The sequence below is a fragment of the Gossypium arboreum genome, chromosome 5, assembly GCF_025698485.1.
Source record: "Gossypium arboreum isolate Shixiya-1 chromosome 5, ASM2569848v2, whole genome shotgun sequence".
Taxonomy (NCBI): domain Eukaryota; kingdom Viridiplantae; phylum Streptophyta; class Magnoliopsida; order Malvales; family Malvaceae; genus Gossypium; species Gossypium arboreum.
In genome coordinates, this window is record NC_069074.1 from 19,571,006 (window position 1) to 19,591,530 (window position 20,525).

Here is a 20,525-nt window from a genome sequence, read left to right on the forward strand (position 1 = left end):
TAAAATTACAAATTATCATCCAAATGAAAGAGAGGCATATTTGTTTTATCAAGGTATATTAGTTGATATGACTTTTACAAACATTTTAACTTTTCAAAATTTGACTCTACAATTTAAATTTTGTTGTCTCCGTTCGTGTATTTCATTCTATTTATTTTTAAATTTTTTTAATTTTGATTTATTTTATTTTTATAAACTTTATATCATATCAGGATTAAAATAAGTAAAAATTGCTAAATACTTAAACAGATTAAACCTTTAGAATTAACAACATCTCATGCATATTATGTCAATTTGCATTTTAAATAGAGAAACATATATGAATGTGTGTCAAGTTAATACTCAATAAATTGCTAAAATTATTTATATGCCTCGATCAGCATTTGATTGCCCCTTTTTTGTTGCGTATAAGTAAATTAAAATGGTTTAAAATAACACAAGTATTACGTCACAGCTATGCAAAGTTTATGGTAAATTAGTTAATAATCAGAGGGTCACCATTGCCTTGGAAATAATATAAAGTTGAGATCAAGCCTAGGCTTCTAGAATTAGAATCATCATCTAAATTGGCTCTTGCTTGATTGGTCAGCTAAGTCCTAACAGATATGGAATTTGTTTTCCGACGCAACGCCTTCCAACTAATTAGTTGGATTAAATATAATCTTGTATGTTACGAGATACAACAGAAATCTTTTGTAGCTTCCAAAACCTGTTGGATCAAATTGTTTCAGATAAGTAATGTCATAAGATTTCATGATAACAGTGTTTATTGTTTTTGGCAGATTTCAGCTGAAAATAAAAGAGAAGAAAACTGGCATTTCTTGTCTCCTATAAAGCGTACAATTAATACCACTATCACAGGCTCTAGCTAATACTTCACAAGTGATCAGAACTGATTCAATTTTACAGTATGATACAAAAATGGTTATTACAATAGCTGGCAATGTTGCAGGATTTTGGGACTATAGGTTGAACTTATCGGCAGAATCCATGGCTTCCTTTTTCTTCACTTCACCGTCCTTATTGATTACGATGCTGACCAATTTGCATGGTTCAGCTTCTTCCAGCATTTGAACCACGCTTCTCATGGTGGGTCTAAGTGCCGGCAGCTGGGTCGTGCACAAAATGGCTATTTTCAGCACCTTCACAGCATCTTCTTTGAAAGCAACTGGGATTCTAGGGTCCACTATACTTAAAACACTCTCTTTGTTCTTTAGTTTGCTTGAAACCCAAGACACTATGTCTTTATTATCTCCGAACTCTGGTTCGATTGGTCTTTTTCCGCTCACTAGCTCCATTAATACTACTCCGAAACTGTACACATCGCTCTTCTCGTTTACTTTGTATGTGTAACCGTATTCTGCAGAATTAACATTTGTACTATTAATAAAACAGGATCTGTAAAAGATAATTTTGTGACCAATGCTTCATTTGGGAAGTAAACAACTGAAATTTAACTTACCAGGAGCTATGTATCCATGGGTGCCTGCAATGACATGGGTTGAGTCTTTGCCACCATTGGCTTGGACAATCTTGGCAAGTCCGAAATCTGCAATCCTAGGCTTCAAAAACTCATCCAGCAATATGTTGCTGGATTTGACATCCCGGTGGATCACCGGCCTTTCGCATCCATGATGAAGGTACTCCAGTCCCTTAGCTGCACCGACTGCAATCTCGTACCTTGTATCCCAATCGAGCTCCATTTTTCGACTCGTATGCAACCGATCCCACAAGCTCCCGTTAGGCAAGTACTCGTACACCAACAGGCTCGAGTCTTCGCTAGTAATGCTGCAGTAAAGCTTGACCACATTGACATGTCTTATTGAGCTCAGTGTCTGTACCTCCGCATCGAACTCCTTTTCCTTTCCCGAACGTCTGCCAAGGATCGGGGTGCTACTCCGGCTCTTCCAGCGGCCATGAGAATCCGTGTTCCATAGGTGTTTCACAGCAAGTTCTACACCATTAGAAAGCATAACTTTATATACATTCCCGGCCCCTCCTTTCCCAATAAGATTCTCTTGCTTGATAGAATCAAGAATGTCATCTTCAGTGAAAGTTAACACATGGAAAGACTTAACATCCCAGGATTCTTCCTTCAATGAACGGTTATGATCCTTTTCCTTCCTCCTTAAATATAAGATACATCCAAGTGAAGCAAGCATGATTGCACCTACGGCCAAACAAACTATAAGCGTACGAACATGTTTTGACATGCCGGAATCCGGTGGACATTGCTTGAAAGATTTGATAGTTGAACTGCAAAGGCCTGGATTTCCGGCCAAGCTACCGTTATACGCTTCGACGGCAAGAGACTGGGGTACAGGACCGGTTAAACGGTTATAGGACAGATCAAAAAGGTTCAACCTGAGAAACGACAAGCTCTCTGGAATTCTACCCGAAAGTTCATTTCGAGACAAATCCAGAGAGTTCAACGTCGGCAAAGAACCTAAAGATGACGGGATTTTGCCCGAAAGAGAATTGTTAGCCATGTTTATGTTACTGATGGAAGCACAAGAGCCTAATGAGTCTGGTATGGGACCAGAGAACATATTGTTCTGCAATTTAAGGCTGCTCAATGCTTTCAGTTCCCCAATTCCATCAGGGATTTCTCCCGACATCTGATTGTCATTTAGCTCAATTTTAACCAAAGACGTGGCTCCTGAAATCTCTTTAGGTACCTCACCTGATAACCGATTGAACTCAGCTGACAATATCCCAATCTCTTTTGCATTCTTGATATCAGATGTAATTGGACCTTCAAACCGATTGTAAGCAATGTCAATTATTTCCACTTGGGGCAATCCCCATATTCCGGCAGGAACTATGCCTGAAAGCGAGTTGTTGCTGACTCTGAACCGCTTCATAGTGGCACAACTCGCGTAAGTCGTCGGGATTTCACCGGTGAAGCGATTCTGAAGCATAAGGAGCCCTCTCATGGTTCCCTTTTTGCACATATCTGGAGGAATTAGACCCGTCAAGAGATTCTCCGATACATCGATGTAGTCAAAATCAGCCCAAGAGCCTAGCTTTTGAGGAAGGGGACCAGTCAACATGTTGGTATAAAGTGACAGATTCACCAGCTTCTTGAACTCCCCCAACTCGGGCGGTACTCCACCGTTAAACCGGTTCATAAAGAGCTGCAGGCTCACCAGGTTGGTCAAATACTTCACTTCCGAGATATCCCCTTCGAGATAGTTGATCGAGGCATCAAAGTATTCCAGGCTTGTCAGATTTCTCAATCCAACAGGAAGTTTTCCGGTGAGTTCATTGCCGTAAAGCTCCAGCTGCCAGAGCTTGCGAAGTTTTCCAATCTCCGATGGAATAGCACCTGATAAATAATTCAATTGGAGCTCCAAATCTTTAAGCTCGGTGAGATCTCCAATGGAGGGTGGGATCTTCCCTTCAATGCTGCAATTCGCCAAATAAAGCCAATTCAGTTTCCTCAACTTCACGATTTGATCCGGAAACGGGGTTCGATCGAAAAGGTTGTCCCCCAGGCTCAGAACAGTAAGATTGTTCATGTTTTCTAGCGATTTCCATGGGAAACGACCCGAAAATCCACTGCCGTTCAAATAAAGGTACTGCAACTCGCTGAGAGCTGATATATCCGGGAATGGACCCGAGAAAGGATTGTTCCCGAGATCCAAATATCGAAGCTTTGAGCAATTATTCAAATCCTCGGTGATCGCACCATACAATGAATTGTGCCCCATGGAAAGCTTATCCAAGGACTGAAGCTGGCATATTGAATCCAAAGGAAGAACGCCAGTCAACTTTTGATTCGAAAGCTCGATTTCCTTAACCGACCCTCCACCGTCACAGGTGATTCCATTGAAGCTGCAAAAGGAACCGGTAGCCGCCCATGAATCGAGAACATCGGTGCTTGATTTATTGAGAGCTGATTTCAACGTCATCAGTATTTGAAGTTCATCGGATTTTACATAACAAGGGAAGGTGAAACAGAACAGGAAATATAGAGAAAGAAAAATTTGCCGGTGGGAACAGGCGTTGGACATGCCGGGCGATTTGAAGAAACGGACAAGAAAGGGAAGACCCTTCTTTTATACAAGTAAACAGAGAAAGAAGAAGAATTGAAACAAAGAGTGGACTCAAGGTAGTGGCATTTAAGAAAAAAAGATGGCTGTTTGGCGTTCACATTAATCTGCCAGACCAAGCAAGCATAGTGACGAACAAGGAAATTGGCCGGTTTCTAGAGACGAAAGTTGTCATTATATTGAAGGCAGTTTAATTATTATTACAGGGTTGACAAGGGACTTCCTTTTTCTTCGTCTGTTTGTAACCGTTGTTGTTTTGTAGAAAATTTCTTAGAAGAAGTAGAAAACAAAACAAAACAAAACAAAACAAAACAATGGCAAAAGCACATTTGTTCGGAACACAACAAGCTTTTAAGTTTAACCTGTTGTAAATATTACAGAATAACTCAAAATTTATTAATCAATTAGCAAAACAGCCAAGAAAGAAAGTCTTGAATATGACATTATCAGAAGTTAACACAACCCCTTTTTTTCTTTTTTAAAGATTCAGTGATCTCTCAACGTGATGTTAAAGCAATTATAGATTCATTGGATTATTGTTCTTGCTGATCCTATCTTGTTAAAAGGTAATGGAAGAGGACGTTTTTCCTTTTTTTAATTTATATAATAACTGCAAAGGGATTGCAGTAAGCAAGTATGGAGTGACAATAGTGGGTTTTACTTTCCACGAATTTATTTACAATTAATTATGACGTGGAAGATGTGTGGAATTTCATGGAGCCGCAGATGTTGAATTGTTTCCAGAGAAAAACAAAAATGCTATATATGTATTTATGATAATGATCGTGACCCTACAAAAAGGACAACATGAAATATGAAACGCTCCTGTCGGGCGCGTGGTAAAACATCTCTCTTTGACCCTAACAATCATATAAAATTATGAAAGGTCGCTGGTTCGAAGAAGGTTGGTGTATTTTCCTTTTGGTTCCAAAAAGAAGATTAATACATTGAATCTCGCGTTCTAGAAGGCAATATTTAAATATTTTACACGTGCCTTCTTGGTAGGGTAAATTGTCCATATGATGATCCAATTTTTCAAGCGTTTTCATTTTATTCACCGCTTCCACTTTACTATACTAGAATATGGCGTGTTAAAATTTATGAAGATGATATGGATCCTATAATCCATTTTATTGTCCTGATAATTTTGTTTTCTACTTTTGCTCAACTTCATTGTCTATGGATATTTAATGTGTTAAATTAATATTGATACGAGATTACTATTAATGATTATCATTTTGCATACCATTCAAAACAAAAATGATTTGTAGTAGGTGAAGAAAAACAAAGGGTGAAAGTATAAACCATGAAAGGTTGGCACTAATAAAGCCTAACTTTTTTATATTGGACTCACATTTCGCTTTTAAATAAAGTATACTTTCTTCTTTTGCCTTTATTTGAAAAAGGAAAAAAAGAAAAACCATTATATCAAAAGCTATGAATTATGGTTTATCCAAGGATAAAAAGGCAAAAGGACAATCTAAAATTAAACATTTTATTCCATTACCTAAATAATAGAAGGGTAAACTACAAAGATAGTCACTTCTGTTGGCCTCGTATTACATTTTAGTCACTTATGTGTGAAATGTTACGCTTTAATTTCGTTACGGAATGGTCACTCTACTGTTAAGCTCCATTACCTCCTGAAAGAACCTAAGATAAGAAACAATCTTGAATAGAAAACAAAGAACTTAATGAAAGAAATAGTATGTTGTTTATTTCATATCCCTCTCTCTTGAAACTTTACAACTGAGGTTTATAGAAACTGCTACTAACTAGCTTTCCCTCAACGGCTTAACAACTATTGTACCAGAATAACCAATTCATAACTAACTCTCACATGCATCCAGCTTCTTGACTGGAAAAACCCTAAGAAACTGTCGAAACCGAGTAAACGATGCCAAGGAAAGTGGCTTGGTAAAAATGTCAGCAACTTCATCACAAGCAGGTACCTCACCAACAACAATAGTACCGGCGGCAACCTTCTCCCGAACAAAGAACAAGTCAAGCTCCACATGCTTAAACTTAGAGTGAAGAACGAGATTGGCGAAGAATAAAGAACGGCACTAGAACTATCACACCGGATAGTAGGAGTATCAACAGATGAAACTCAGAACTCTTGAAGCGAGAGAGCAACCAAGTGACATCACTAGTAGCTGCAGAAGAAGACTTGATATTCGGCTCTACCGTAGAAGCGAGAGACGACTTGTTGCTTTTTAGAGCACCACGAAACTGGCGAGTATCCAAAATACATACAGTAGCCAGACGTAGAACGACGATCATCAAAACCCAACCCCCAGTTAGCATCAGCATATCCTACAAGAGACAACCGGGAAGAAGGACGGAAAACAACACCATAATCGAGTGTACCACACAAATATCGCAATATTCGCTTCAATGCAACCATATGAATCGTAGAAGGAGTGTGCATGTATTGAAAAATACGGTTAACAGCATAAGTAATGTCAGGACGAGTAAGAACAACGTACTGCAGGGCTCCGGCAAGACTCCGATATTCGGTAGGATCACTCAACGGATCACCATCACTTTTGGACAATCGAGATGAGCAAATCATAGGCGTATGAACCGGTTTGGCATTAGAGAGTGAGCTCCGAGCAAGAAGATCCCGAATATATTTCTTTTGACATAAGTGAAGGCACCCAGTAGACGAGCGGGTAACCTCAATCCCAAGAAAGTAATGTAAATCACCCATGTCTTTGAGAGCAAACGCAGCATTTAACTGATCAATGAACTTAGCAATAACAGACGAGACACTACCAGTGATAATTATATCATCAATATACACAAGAACATATAGGATGGAATCAGATGCAATACGAATAAATAGGGACGCATCAGACTTTGATACGACAAACCCAATGGATATAAAAAACCGCTTGAGTTTATCAAACCAGGCTCGTGGGGCTTGGTGAAGCCCATACAATGCTTTCTTCAGCCGACAGACAAAAGGCTGCCCAGCAGAATCATACTGAACAAACCCCAGAGGTTGTTGCATGAACACCTCATTATCCAAATCCCCATTTAAGAAAGCATTATTTACATCAACCTGACGAAGGGACCATCGTTTTGACATAGCTATAGACAAGATAACACGAATAGTAGCCGGTTTAACGACAGGACTAAAGGTTTCAGTAAAATCACAACCTGGTATTTAAGAACACCCTTTAGCAATTAATCGAGCCTTTCGTCGATTAACAGAACCGTCAGGATTTCTCTTAATTTTGAATAACCATTTACACCCTATCGCGCGTTGTCCAGGAGGAGAAGGTACAAGATCCCAGGTCGAATTAACCATGAGTGCATCAAACTCAGCTTGAACAGCAACCTTCCAGTCTGGATGAGCAAGGGCCTCGTCAATAGAACACGGCTCAAAATCAACAGCGACAGCAGTTAAAACCTTGGGCTTAAAAATTCCAGCCTTCGACCGTGTGATCATAGTGTGAGTATTTCCTGAAGGAACGCAGGGCACCGGTACAGGAGTGAACTGCTCAGAAGATACCGAAGTAGAAGGGCAATTACTCTGTTCATTACATGCAACAACAGCACGAGACTCAAGGTCCACAGCGGCTGGGAGCGAACAAGACGCAGACGGAGAGCCAGAATCAGAGTGAACATTTGCACAAGCAAAGTCAGGCACAGGAGATGGGGAAGAAACACCAGGAACTTGCAAAGAACTGACAAGAGTATCCGGAGACGGGGAAGAGAATGAACGAATAAGAGGAACGTACGTAACAGTTTGCATAGAGGAAGCAGCACTAGTCGACACCGGAGGCAAAAACAAGAACCGACGTTCATCAAACACAACATGATGAGAAATAATCACCTTCTCTTCTGGAGTAAGACAAAAGTAACCCTTATGTTGAGAGCTATAACCCAAAAAACGTACAGGGTTGAGAACGAAAATCGAGCTTATGACGTAAGAATGGGCGTAGATACGGGAAACAACAGCACCTAAAAATCCAGAGATGATCGTATTGAGGAGCACATCCATACAGTTTTTGATACGGTGACTGACCTTGTAGAACAGAAGTAGGTAGTCGATTAATAAGATGAACAGCACTGCTGAACGCATTGTAATACCCTGAAAATCTTTACAGTAATATATTATCCTTAATATAATAAAATAAGGAAATAAAGTGATAAAAAGGGAAGTTTTGAGTTATGGCAAAATTGGGAAGTAAATTATGATATCTTGATTCGGAAAGGACTAAATTGTAAAAGTTAGAAAAGTTTTGTTGCTAAGAGTAAATACTCAAGACTTAAAGGGTTAAAGTGTAAATATGAAAAGTTGAAGGACCAATAGTGTAAATATTTTAAGGGTAGAATGATCTAGAAACTAAGGAAAATGGATGAATTGGGACCAAATTGAATAAGTGAAGAACTATGAGGGACTAAATTGCAATTTTACCAAATTAAATGATGACTCAAGGATGGAATTCTAAAAGATCGTGAAGGGCAAAATGGTCAATTAGTAAGAGAGAGAATTCTAGAATGTAATGATTATGTTAATGATATTTTAAATTAATTAATTAGATAAATATTATTTTATTAATATTTTATGAGATATTTAATATTATTTTATTATTATTTATTTAGTATATAAGGAAAGAAAGATGAAGAATTTTCATCATCTTTCCTTTCCATGCAAACTAACGTGAGAGAAAGAGAGGAAGAAAGAAAGTTTTACTTTCTTTACAAATTGGTCCTTTACCAAAAATTCACCATTTTCACCCAAAAATCAAATGAATTTCCATAGCTACCAAGAGAGAGAAATGTTAAGGAGAACATGGGGAGTTAGAATATCAAGTTGGATTCAAGAAATAGAAGCTGGAGGAGAGATAAAATCAAGTTAAAGATTGGTATCAAGAGAATAAGGTAAGTACATCAAGATTTCAATACGTTTTAAGTTTGTTATTGTTGATAAATCATGGAAATAATGTTATAGTAGAGTTTTATTACATAAGGTCCTATGTTCTTGATATGTTAGTGAAGAGAAAATAAGAGAAAGTGATGAGAAATGGTGTAGAAAAAGAAAATAAGGGTGTTATAACATGGTAATTAATATCTTGCACTAAAACAGTTATGGACAGCAGCAGTAGTCTAACTTTGAAAAATCACCATAAATTTTATAAATTGAATTAGAAGATGAAAAAATATGGAATTAAATCTTAATGAGTCTAGTTTCTCATAGAAGAAACAGTGTAAGCAATGAATTTGTAAATTTTATATATAATGAATTTTGTGAGACAAGGTCAGAATGAATTCGGGTTCCCTGTTCAGACTTTGAAAAATAAAAAAATGAATAAAAATAATTAGAGACTTAAATTTATATTTATAGAATCCTGAATGAGTCTAGTTTTATTAGAAACAAACTAGAACATCATTTGAATTCTGTAAAAGGAGATAACTAATTTTTAGTGAAGAAGGGTCAGAACTGTCAGACAGCAGAACAGGGGTGACTTTAATGAATAAACTGTACTAATTGGCTAAACCAAAATTCTGAAAATTTTATGATAAGAATACATGTGAGTCTAGTTTCAGGAAAAATTAACGGATCTTAATTTCGAGTTCTGTAGCTTAATATATAAATAATTTAGTGACTATGACGCAAATGGACAGTTTTGAATGTACATATAAGTAAATAGTGAAATTATTGATAATGTTACTTGTTGTATGTTATATAAATTAAGGATGTGGAATGGAGAGGAGGAGGAGGAAAATATGTATGAATATTCATCTAGCATGGCTAATTTTCATGTTTTAGGCTCGGGGACTAAATTGAATAAAAGTAAAATTTTATGGGCAATTTTGTAAAAATGTCGAAATGACTAAATTGCATGAAATAGATTATTTTATTATTTAAATTACAAAAATTTAACGAAATTATCAATTTAGTTCAAGATCGGGGGAAAACATGTTTTAGGGATTAAATTGAAAAGTGTTGAAATTATGGAAAATTTTGATATTTTATAGAATTCATGGACTGTTATCAATATATATGAGAATAATAGTTGGAAATAAGGATTAAATTGCAAGAATTTTACTTTCCTGTCCCTAAGGATGAAATCATCATTAATTAAAAGTTTAAGGGCAAAATGGTAATTTTGCCTAGAGCATAAATTAAATGTATTAGAATATGAAATGAATGAAAATGATGATCAAATTTATTTATAAATATCTGGATGACACAAATACGAGACTTGATCATGGAAAAGAAAATATATCAGAATAATGAAATAATAAACACGAGCAATCAATGAGGTAAGTTCGTGTAACTTGAATTATATTCTGAAATGCTTGAGATTGTATGTTATTGATGTGAATATGATTTGAATGTTCATTGTATGAAAATTTATAAAACATTGATATATTTGATAAAATGGGAAGAAATCCCGGTTGAATGAAAGGAAAATTCGATGGATCTCTGAAAAGGAATTGACGGTAAAAAGGATCTAGCCCGGACGGGTGATCCTATCCTGATATAGCCCTCCCGAAGAATACGTGTAAAATGGATTTAGCCCGGACGGGTAATCCGAATTAGGGTCTGAATTTAGCTCGACTGGTAATTGGATCCAATCTCATTAGAGTAATTGTCGTTGCAAGGGATTTAGCCTGACCGGTAATCCCGACAATACTCTATGAGTTTATATTGCGAGGATTTAGCTCGACCGTAATCCCGCCGCAAGGATGAGGTTCATTGGAGTGTGCTCTCGATATGAAATGTGTAAGACCATGGTTGAAAGATACCATGGCAACTGAGTGTAAGACCATGGTTGAAAGATACCATGGCAACTGATATAAAATGTGTAAGACCATGGTTGAAAGATACCATGGCAACTCGATATGAAATGTGTAAGACCATGGTTGAAAGATACCATGGCAATGTGATATGAATGAACAAGACCATGGTTGAAAGATACCATGGCAACATGACAGAAAATGAGTAAGACCATAGTTGAAAGACACTATGGCATCATGTCAAAGATAAATAAGACCGTGGACGGAGACGCCTAGCATCTGTTGAACAATTGATATTCGGTAATATGTATCGATGACGAATGGTTATATGAAATAATTATGAAGATAGATAAACGAAATAAGTATAAGTACATGAAATATAATTTATGTTAAGTTTGATATAAGCTATTACCGAATAAATATACATAAAATATATGGAAATGATGGAGCATGAAATATTGATATAATGAAATGAATGATATATGCTTATGAAGAAACGGTAAGAGCATGATATGTTTCATGACATGTACATATATGATTATCTTTGATATGTTGATACAAGGAAATTATGTAATTGAGACTATTATTAAACTCAAGTGCGATATGTCGAGAAAATAGATATATTAGTGTTGAATTTATATGAGATATGTGCAAGTATACTAACAATGTTGCTGTTTGATGCTTATACAACTGTCAAACTGTTGATTGAATGGTAATATATTTATTTATATGATGCATTGAATCGGTAAGTATTTAAATTTTTTTTAGTGATATGTAAATGGTAGTAATACTCCAAAACCCTGTTCTGGCAGCGGATACGGGTTAGGGGTGTTACACGCATAACCCCAATATTTCATAGGAAGATTAGCTTCAGCAAGTAAGGTGAGACCAGTTTCTACTATATGCCGATGTTTCCGCTCAGCCACTCCATTTTGTTCAAAAGTGTAAGGACAAGATAACCGATGTAAAATCCCTTGATCAGCAAGAACGGAGGCAAAGGCACGAAACTCCCCCCCAAATCACTTTGAAACTTCTTAATTTGCTTGCCAAATTGAGTAGCAACCAATTTCTAAAATTGAAGAAAACAGTCTATTGCTTGAGACTTACATTTAACCAAGTAAACCCATGTAAACCGACTGTACATGTCCACAAATGAAACATAGTACAAATTCCCTGCACAGTTAACAGATGCCGGACCCCACAAGTCAGAGACAACTAATTAAAACAACTCCACATACTCAGTACTGGACCGAGAAAAAGGTAATTTATGATACTTGCCCTTCTGACAAGCAATACAAACATTAGAAAGAGTTTTTGTATTAGTAACAATTCCACATTTATTTAAAACATTATTAACAGTCCTAGCCGACGGATGACCAAGTCGATGATGCCATAGCGTGAAATCATCAGGTATCAATGAAGAATGTTGAACATCAACATTATGAACTACAGCCACTGGATCAGATGAGACTGGGGAAGCAACCGAGAAATGATAGAGTCCATCACGAACTTGGCCCCGCAACAAGATTGCCTGCGTCTTGATGTCCTTAATGACACAATAAGAGGGATGAAACTCAAAAAACACATCGTTGTCATTAGCAAACTGGGAAATAGATAAGAGATTCTTACGAATACTTGGAACACACAACACATTAGTCAACCGCAAGAGCTTTGAATTGGAAGAAAGAACCATGTTTCCAACAGACAAAATTTTAGAAGAAACTTCATTGCCCATTAATAATTTAGATGTACCTGAATAAGGAGTAGTGGCATCTAAATCGGTGGCATTCTGGCAAACATGATGTGAGGCGCTAGAGTCCGGGTACCAGGACGTAGTCCCCACTAGTGTGGGAACATAAGGATCCAGACTACCATAACTCGAGTCATACCGAGACGTATCTGAAAAATCAGATGCATGAAAATCAAGAATGCGAGGCAATCCAATATCCTCAGAATTATCAACATCAAACACCCGAGCACGAGGTTTTGTATGCCACGGAACCTCCGGAGGAACGGTCGGGACGCCTACAAAATTCACAACAGGAGACCCAGGGGAATCTTGAGGCACGGGCTGAGCACCAGGAACCGGATCAAGACGCTGCGCAGGAAGACCATGTGGCCCAAGCATTCGGCTAACAAGATTTGGCCTAAGAGCATACTGCATTGGACCCATATCATACTGGGCCCCACGACCCACAACTGGCCTGCTAAGACGAGTGTAAGGTTCAGGTGCATACACACGGGGCGCATATGGCCCACCAGATACCCAATGACATATACGCCCACCGCATCGTTGCTCAGTCATGCAGATCCAAACGCAGGTGTAGCAGAATGATGCTGCCAGACCCACTGCTCTCCATTAACACGTTGCACCGGAGTGAACGCCCGAGGTCGAAACTCACCACCAACAGCCAGAGGATCACGACCAAATGAGGAGGCATCAAACTCTCGGTCAAACCGATAGTAGCAGTGCTGCGCAACATGACCAAGCCGATTGCATATCTGACACTGCACTCTAGGACGGAAACCACGGGGACCGCGAGATCCAGTCGATGACCGCCCACCACGCACACCACGAGACTCATATTCAGCAACCGCAGCAGGAGCTTCAACAACATGCGCAACCATCGGAACATCCCTCGCAGCCCGTGTTTGGCGATTCTCAAAAGCCATCAACACATCAACAAGCTTTTGAAACGATAATGGCTCCGACGTGACTGAGACTAACATAAACACAGAATCAAAATCAGAAGAAAGACCACTAAGGAGTACCTCCACTTTTTCTGCCTCCGACACAGCCGAACCCGATGCCTCTAGAAGAGCACATAGAGTCTTGATGCGCGAGACATACTCTTTGACAGTAGATCCACCCTTCCGAACCGCATGAAGATCATGCCGGATCTGAGATACCTTCTCGATTGATGAAGCTGCAAACAAATGACTCGCAGCACTCCAAATATCACTTGCAGTTTTAGTAGAAATGAAATAAGAGAGTAGAGAAGAAGTAACTGTAGAGAGAAGCCATGATGCCAACAACTTATCCTGTTGTTGGAACAAAATCACATCCGGATTTGGAGCGAGAGTGCCATCTGGCGTAGCCACCACCTTCGGCAGAGTAGGAGTAAAACCGTCCAAAAAACCTTGAAGATCATAGCCTTCGACGATCAAACGAACTTGATGTTGCCATTGAACATAGTTCGTCTCATCCAACTTGACTGTTTCATGGCGATGAAAACTATGCACTATGCGTGAACTGGTAAAAGAAGCAGTAACACCACCAGTCGGAGATGCAATAGATGGATCCATGAGCGGAAGATGAACGGGAGCACAGGGACCAGGAACTAGGCGACTGATACCATGAAAGAACCTAAGATAAGAAACAATCTTGAATAGAAAACAAAGAAGAACTTAATGAAAGAAATAGTATGTTGTTTATTTCATATCCCTCTCTCTTGAAACTTTACAACTGAGGTTTATAGAAACTGCTATTGACTAGCTTTCCCTCAACGGCTTAACAACTATTGTACCAGAATAACCAATTCATAACTAACTCTCACACCTCCTTAATGGCGATCTTACATGGCCGTCCAAACTAAATTTATTTAATGAAAAACCTATTTTCATCCCAGTAACTGGACATTTAAGTTGGCATTTAAAATCCATTTGGACTGCCACGTAGGACTATCGTTAGGGAGGTAACAGAGTTTAACGATAGAGTAATCACTTTGTAACAAAACGATAATATAAATGACTAAAATATAACATTTTAAACCTAAGTGATTAAAATATAATATGAGTGACTATTTTTATAGTTTATCCACGATAAAATTATATCACCTTTCGTATTGTTGTGAAATTAAGATTAAAACTTGATTTTTATGCCACTAGATATAATTCTAGATGTGCCAAATGGCATTTTAAAAACTATGTTTGACAAGTCTTAGTTATTACCATAAATTAAATTTCAAAACAACTAGATATGATTCTAGATTAAATTTCAAAACAACTAGATATGATTCTAGATTAAAAAATAATTATAGTGCTTATCTCTGTCCTTTTTTTCTGGGTATAAAAAAATATTAAAATGCAGTAGAGCTAAGGATAATTCAGACTTTCTCATTGGAATTTCGAGAGAAAGAAAGAATATTAAAATTCAAAGCATATATAGAAGAATTAAATTAAACTCTGGCTTCTAGAAATACCAACTCCCTCCATTTAATATTTATATTGCTGTTCAAAGATTTTATGTAGTTACCCTCCTCTATTTATTCTTATGGCAGATGGTGGATCATGGTTGTTGGACCCCAAACGACTAGCATTATTATATAATTATCTCAAGGAATATCCGTAAAGTAGACTAACCCTAGAAAATAACAGGATCTTCCTTGATTACCATTACCCAAGTTAATGTATAAATTTGCATTAATGAATTACCTCATTCTGTAATTTTGTTTTTGTTTTATCCTACTCCATGGTTTTGAATTTAAAAATTTTAGATTATGATATGATATTATAGTTAGCAATGTTACATTTTAGAATAAAATTATAGTGTTTGAATTTCAACATTTCGACTATCTCATAATATATGGTGTAATCTCATTACAGTTCATTCCTTAATTAATCTTAGATTACATGCGTGATTTTAAATTTTGGACTAATTTACTCTTTATTTTTATCATCCTAATCAATTTAAGTTTTTTTATTAAATAAAGTAAACAAAAGATATTTTTTTTCTTAATAGTGAACTTGTAGATGTCATACTTTATAATTATAATTATTATATATAATTTATTTTATTAATATATTAATTATTGTTACAATTATAATTATGGTTGGTGTTGCAATAACTTTTCATGAATTATTATAATTGTGATTTATAAATTTATTTCAACATAATATATTTACTTATTAATATAAAAATTATAATAAAAAAGTAAGAATTGTAATAAATGATCATAATTTTATGGAAGTTGAGTAGAAAATGTTAAGGATCTAAACTTGTTAAAAAACAAACACCATAACGAAGACCGAGTAATATATGCTTCTAGGTAATATTACCTTCCACCTAATCATTACATTCTAGTGAAATGAATCAAATAAGGTAATTTACATTTTATAATTTTACTATAGAACGTAATTTAAGATTCGACAAATCAAACACCCTTAAATTTAGTGTAAAATATATTTATCCTTCCATGGATTCAAAAATATCCATTAATTTTTTGGTTTAAACAAAATCCCATAAAACATCTTATATCCATTTACTAAGCAAATTTTAAATGAAAAATAATTATACTCTTGTTATTATTTATTTATGTATTTTTATTTCATTTCTTCATTTTTAATTTTAATTATAAGATAATAAAAATTTAATCACATATTGAAGTACTATAAAACTAATTATATTTGACTTTTTTATAAATTAAATTATATGTAATTCCAATTAAATTAGCTAGTGCTAATTTAGCCGACGAAAGTGGTGATGATTTATTGTTAGTGTCAACGAGCGATAGCTCCAAACTTACGTCCGACTGGATCCTAGATTTGGGATGTTCTTTCCACATGTGTCCCAAAAGAGAATGATTCTCTACATACAGTTTGGTTGAAGGTGGAGTTGTGCGCATGAGAATTGGTTCATCCTGTAAGGTGATCAGTATTGGTACTGCTAAAATTAGGATGCACGAAGAGACGATTAGGACACTCTCAAATGTCAGGTATGTATTTGATTTACGAAATAATCTAATTTTCTTAAGTATTTTAGACTGGAAATGTTGCAAAATCAACATCGAGTCGAGTGGCATTAAGGTGCCTCATGAGATCTTATTTTGTTAAAAGGTAAAATGACCGGCAATATTTATATTCTGGAAGGTTCTATAGTGACCGGTGAAACCAGGAGTCCCTCATCCGTTACGGAGTCGAAGTCAAATCATTTGGAGCAGAGGCAACTTGGTCATAGGAGGGAAAAATGCATGATTATTTCGTTGAGGAGAGGTTCTCTTTTGTATGCAGGTTTTGAAAAGTTAGGGCACTGTGTTTGTGAAAATCAGAGCTGAGTTAGTTTTGATTTGGCAGTGCACAAGTTGAAGGCTAGAAGTCTTCTAGCTTCTAAGCACAAAATTAACTGAATTAATTCCCTGCATAGTTCAATATAGGCTCATGGCAGGCTTTGGAAAAGATGACTGTAACGCCCCTTACCCGAGACCGTTGCCGGAGTCGAGCACAAGGCACTACTAAACTTATTTGAGCACTTAACCAAATTCAGATAATTTATATCATACTTTTCAAACAAGCTGTCCAACTGCGTCATAGCTGCTAAATAATTCATATCTCGAGTTATAAAACTCGAAATCCAAATCCGTAAATTTTCCCCGAATTTATACTCATATATCTACTTACCAATTTTTTTATATAATTTTGGTTGGTCCAATTAGTACAGTTTATTAGTTAAATCCTCCCCTGTTTCAGGGTTTGGCTACTTTGACCCCTGTGCACTACGAACCAAATTTCTCTCTGTACAAAATTCAAATAACCATGCCGTTTGTTTCTCTTAAAAATATACCCAATGAGGAATCCATACATATACAGTATGACTCATAATTATTTTTTTGCAATTTTTAATGATTTTCTAAAATCAGAACAGGGGAACTCGAAGTCATTCAGACTCTGTCTCACCACAATTTAAATATCTCATAACATAAAATCCAATTGCATGCACCGTTTCCTATATATGAAACTAGACTCATTAGGCTTTAATCTCATTTTTTTCTCAGCCCTTAACTCAATTTCCACAATTTATGGTGAATTTTCAAATTCAAACTACTGCTACTTACCAAAAACTGTTTTGGTACAAATATTGTTAACTAGTTTATAACATCTTTACTTCAATTCATTCAAACTCTATACATGCCATATAAATCTTTAAACATAAAACAAAAACTACCGGAATTGATCTGAATAGTGTGCCCTGTTGTGTTGATCCGATCTACCAACTTCTCTTTAATTCAATCTACAAAAGAAATTATCAAACACACACAAGTAAGCTTATTGAAGCTTAGTAAGCTCATAGGCATAAAAACATAAATCATATCAAATATTATACACAATCATATATCTATTAGTTTAACTATTTCATCCTCCAAATCACAATTTCATTAATAACTCATTGGAATAATTTCCATATGGCTACTCATAATTTAACTCCTTTAGGCCCATTTCTCATTTACTTCATTGTCAAATTAGGGAACAATAAGGGAATTGAGTGCTTCATTATCACATTGCCATAGTAAACTATGGACTTTCACATTGTTACGCATCACACAATCAAGCCATAGTTTTGCCATGGTCTTACACGGTTCACATATCATACCGAAGCCATATCCTGCATATGGTCTTATACGGAATCACATTATCACATTATACCGATGCCATAACCCACTATGGTCTTATACTGAGTCACATTATCACATTGCAATCGATGCCATAGCCCAGCTATGGTCTTAAACGGCGCACTTATCACATATTTTTCGTCAATTCATCGTGGTCACGAATAGAAGCACTCAAATCCATTGTTCCTACTAATTTGTACTTTTAGTTACACATTATTTATTAGTTAATGCAAATTGATAGTATTCATCAACAATAAACTACTTTAACAATCATAAGATTTTCATATCAAAACATTGAACTTTGCCATATGAACTTACGGACTAATTTGCAAAAGTCGAGAAATTCGGGACTATTCTTGAATTTTCTCCTTTCCACGATTCAGTTCGTTTTCTTGATATGATGTAAAATATGAAAAACCAGCTTTCTCCAGACCTTCTATGGTGTTTTGGCTGATAAAATATGAAGAGATCTCTAGATTCTTCAATTTTATTCTTATTTTATATGTTAAAGTTGTAAAATTTCCAATTTTGCCCTTATTTCCCTTATTTTTCTGCTGATTTTCTTGCCTTTGCCGTCCAGCCTATTCACTTTTAGGCTTAATTTCCCTTTAAATCTTCCTTCTTTTAACACTTGAGCTATTTAATCCTTTTAGCAAAATTTATTTTTATTACAATTTAGTCCTTTTTATTTAATTGACTACCTAATCGTTAAAATTTCTCAACCAAACTTTAATACTAGCTAAATGAAACTTCATAAATATTTATAAAAATATTTTATAGCTTGATTTTCAAATTCGAGGTCTCGATACCTCGTTTTTGACCCGTTTGACCTAATAAATTCTTTTAATTCACTAATTTCACCATTTCACAAATTCTTCTAAATTCTTACTTGACTCATAAATATTAAATTATTATCTTGTTCAATCTTATTTGTCGGATTTAGTGATCTCAAATCACCATTTCCGACACCACTGAAAATTAGGCCGTTACAACTCTCCCCCCTTAGGAAATTTCGTTCTCGAAATTTCGTACCTGAAAATAAATGCGGATATTGTGATCTCATAGATTCTTCCGTTTCCCAGGTTGCCTCCTCCAATCCATGTCGATGCCATAACACTTTTACTAACGGTACTCGTTTATTCCATAGTTCTTTAACTTCCCGAGCTAATATTTTCATTGGTTCCTCCGAATAAGTCATATCTGATTGTAGCTCTATCTCAGTATGAGGAATCACATGTGAAGGGTCTGATCTATATCGTCTCAACATAGATACATGAAATACATTATGGATCTTCTCAAGTTCTGGAGGCAAGGCCAATCTATAAGCTACCGGACCGATCCTCTCAATAATTTCAGATGGTCCGATAAATCGTGGATTAAGCTTTCCTTTTCTACCAAACCGTAAAACTTTCTTCCACGGAGAAACTTTCAAGAACACACGATCACCCACATTGAACTCTATATCTCTTCTTTTCAAATCAGATACGACTTTTGACAATCGGGCGACTTTCAAACTTTCTCGAATAATCTGAACTTTCTCTCGGTTTCGAATTAAATCCATCCGACTAATTTCGATTCACTTAATTCTGACCAATACAACGGGGTTCTGCACTTCCTTCCATACAGAGCTTCAAACGGTGCCATTTTGATACTAGCTTGATAACTGTTATTATAAGCAAATTCAGCTAAAGGTAAGTACCTTTCCCACCGCCATCGAACTCGAGTATACAAAGACCTTAACATATCTTCCAAAATCAATCACTCGCTCTAATTGTCCATCTGTCTGAGGGTGAAAAGCTGTACTAAATTTTAACTTAGTACCTAAAGCTTCCTGTAGTTTATTCCAAAATCTCGAAGTAAACCTTGGATCTCGATCAGAAATAATTGATGTCGGCACCCCATGTAATCTCACAATTTCTGACACATATAATTCCGCTAACTTATCAAGTGAAAAATCTGTTCTGACCGGAATAAAATGCGCCGATTTAGTTAATCTGTCTACTATCACCCAAATCGAATCTTTTTTCTTCGGAGTCACTGGCAATCCAGATACAAAATCCATCGTCACATGCTCCCACTTCCATTCGGAATCATTACGGGTTGTAACAAACACAGAGGCACTTGATGTTCACTTTTACCTATTGATGATTAAACATTTTGCCACAAATTCACAAATTTCCGCTTCATACCAGGCCACCAATACATTTTTTTCAAATCACAATACATCTTCAGACTACCGGATGAATCGAGTACATACTACTATGAGCCTCTGATAAGATATCCTTCTTCAATTCTAGATTATTCGGGACACAAATTCTATTACGAT

General features: G+C 36.3%; 1 protein-coding gene across 1 annotated transcript; it reads right to left on the reverse strand.

Annotated features, from left to right (window-relative positions):
* Nucleotides 1-749: 749 nt before the first annotated feature.
* Nucleotides 750-4,656, reverse strand: LOC108453483 (receptor-like protein kinase 7). Its single transcript, XM_017751607.2, has 2 exons — nt 1,463-4,656; nt 750-1,360 (listed from the first exon to the last, which is right to left on the reverse strand). The coding sequence occupies exons 1-2, from the start codon at nt 4,014-4,016 to the stop codon at nt 963-965; spliced, it is 2,952 nt and encodes a 983-aa protein (XP_017607096.1). The 5' UTR covers nt 4,017-4,656; the 3' UTR covers nt 750-962.
* Nucleotides 4,657-20,525: the final 15,869 nt, after the last annotated feature.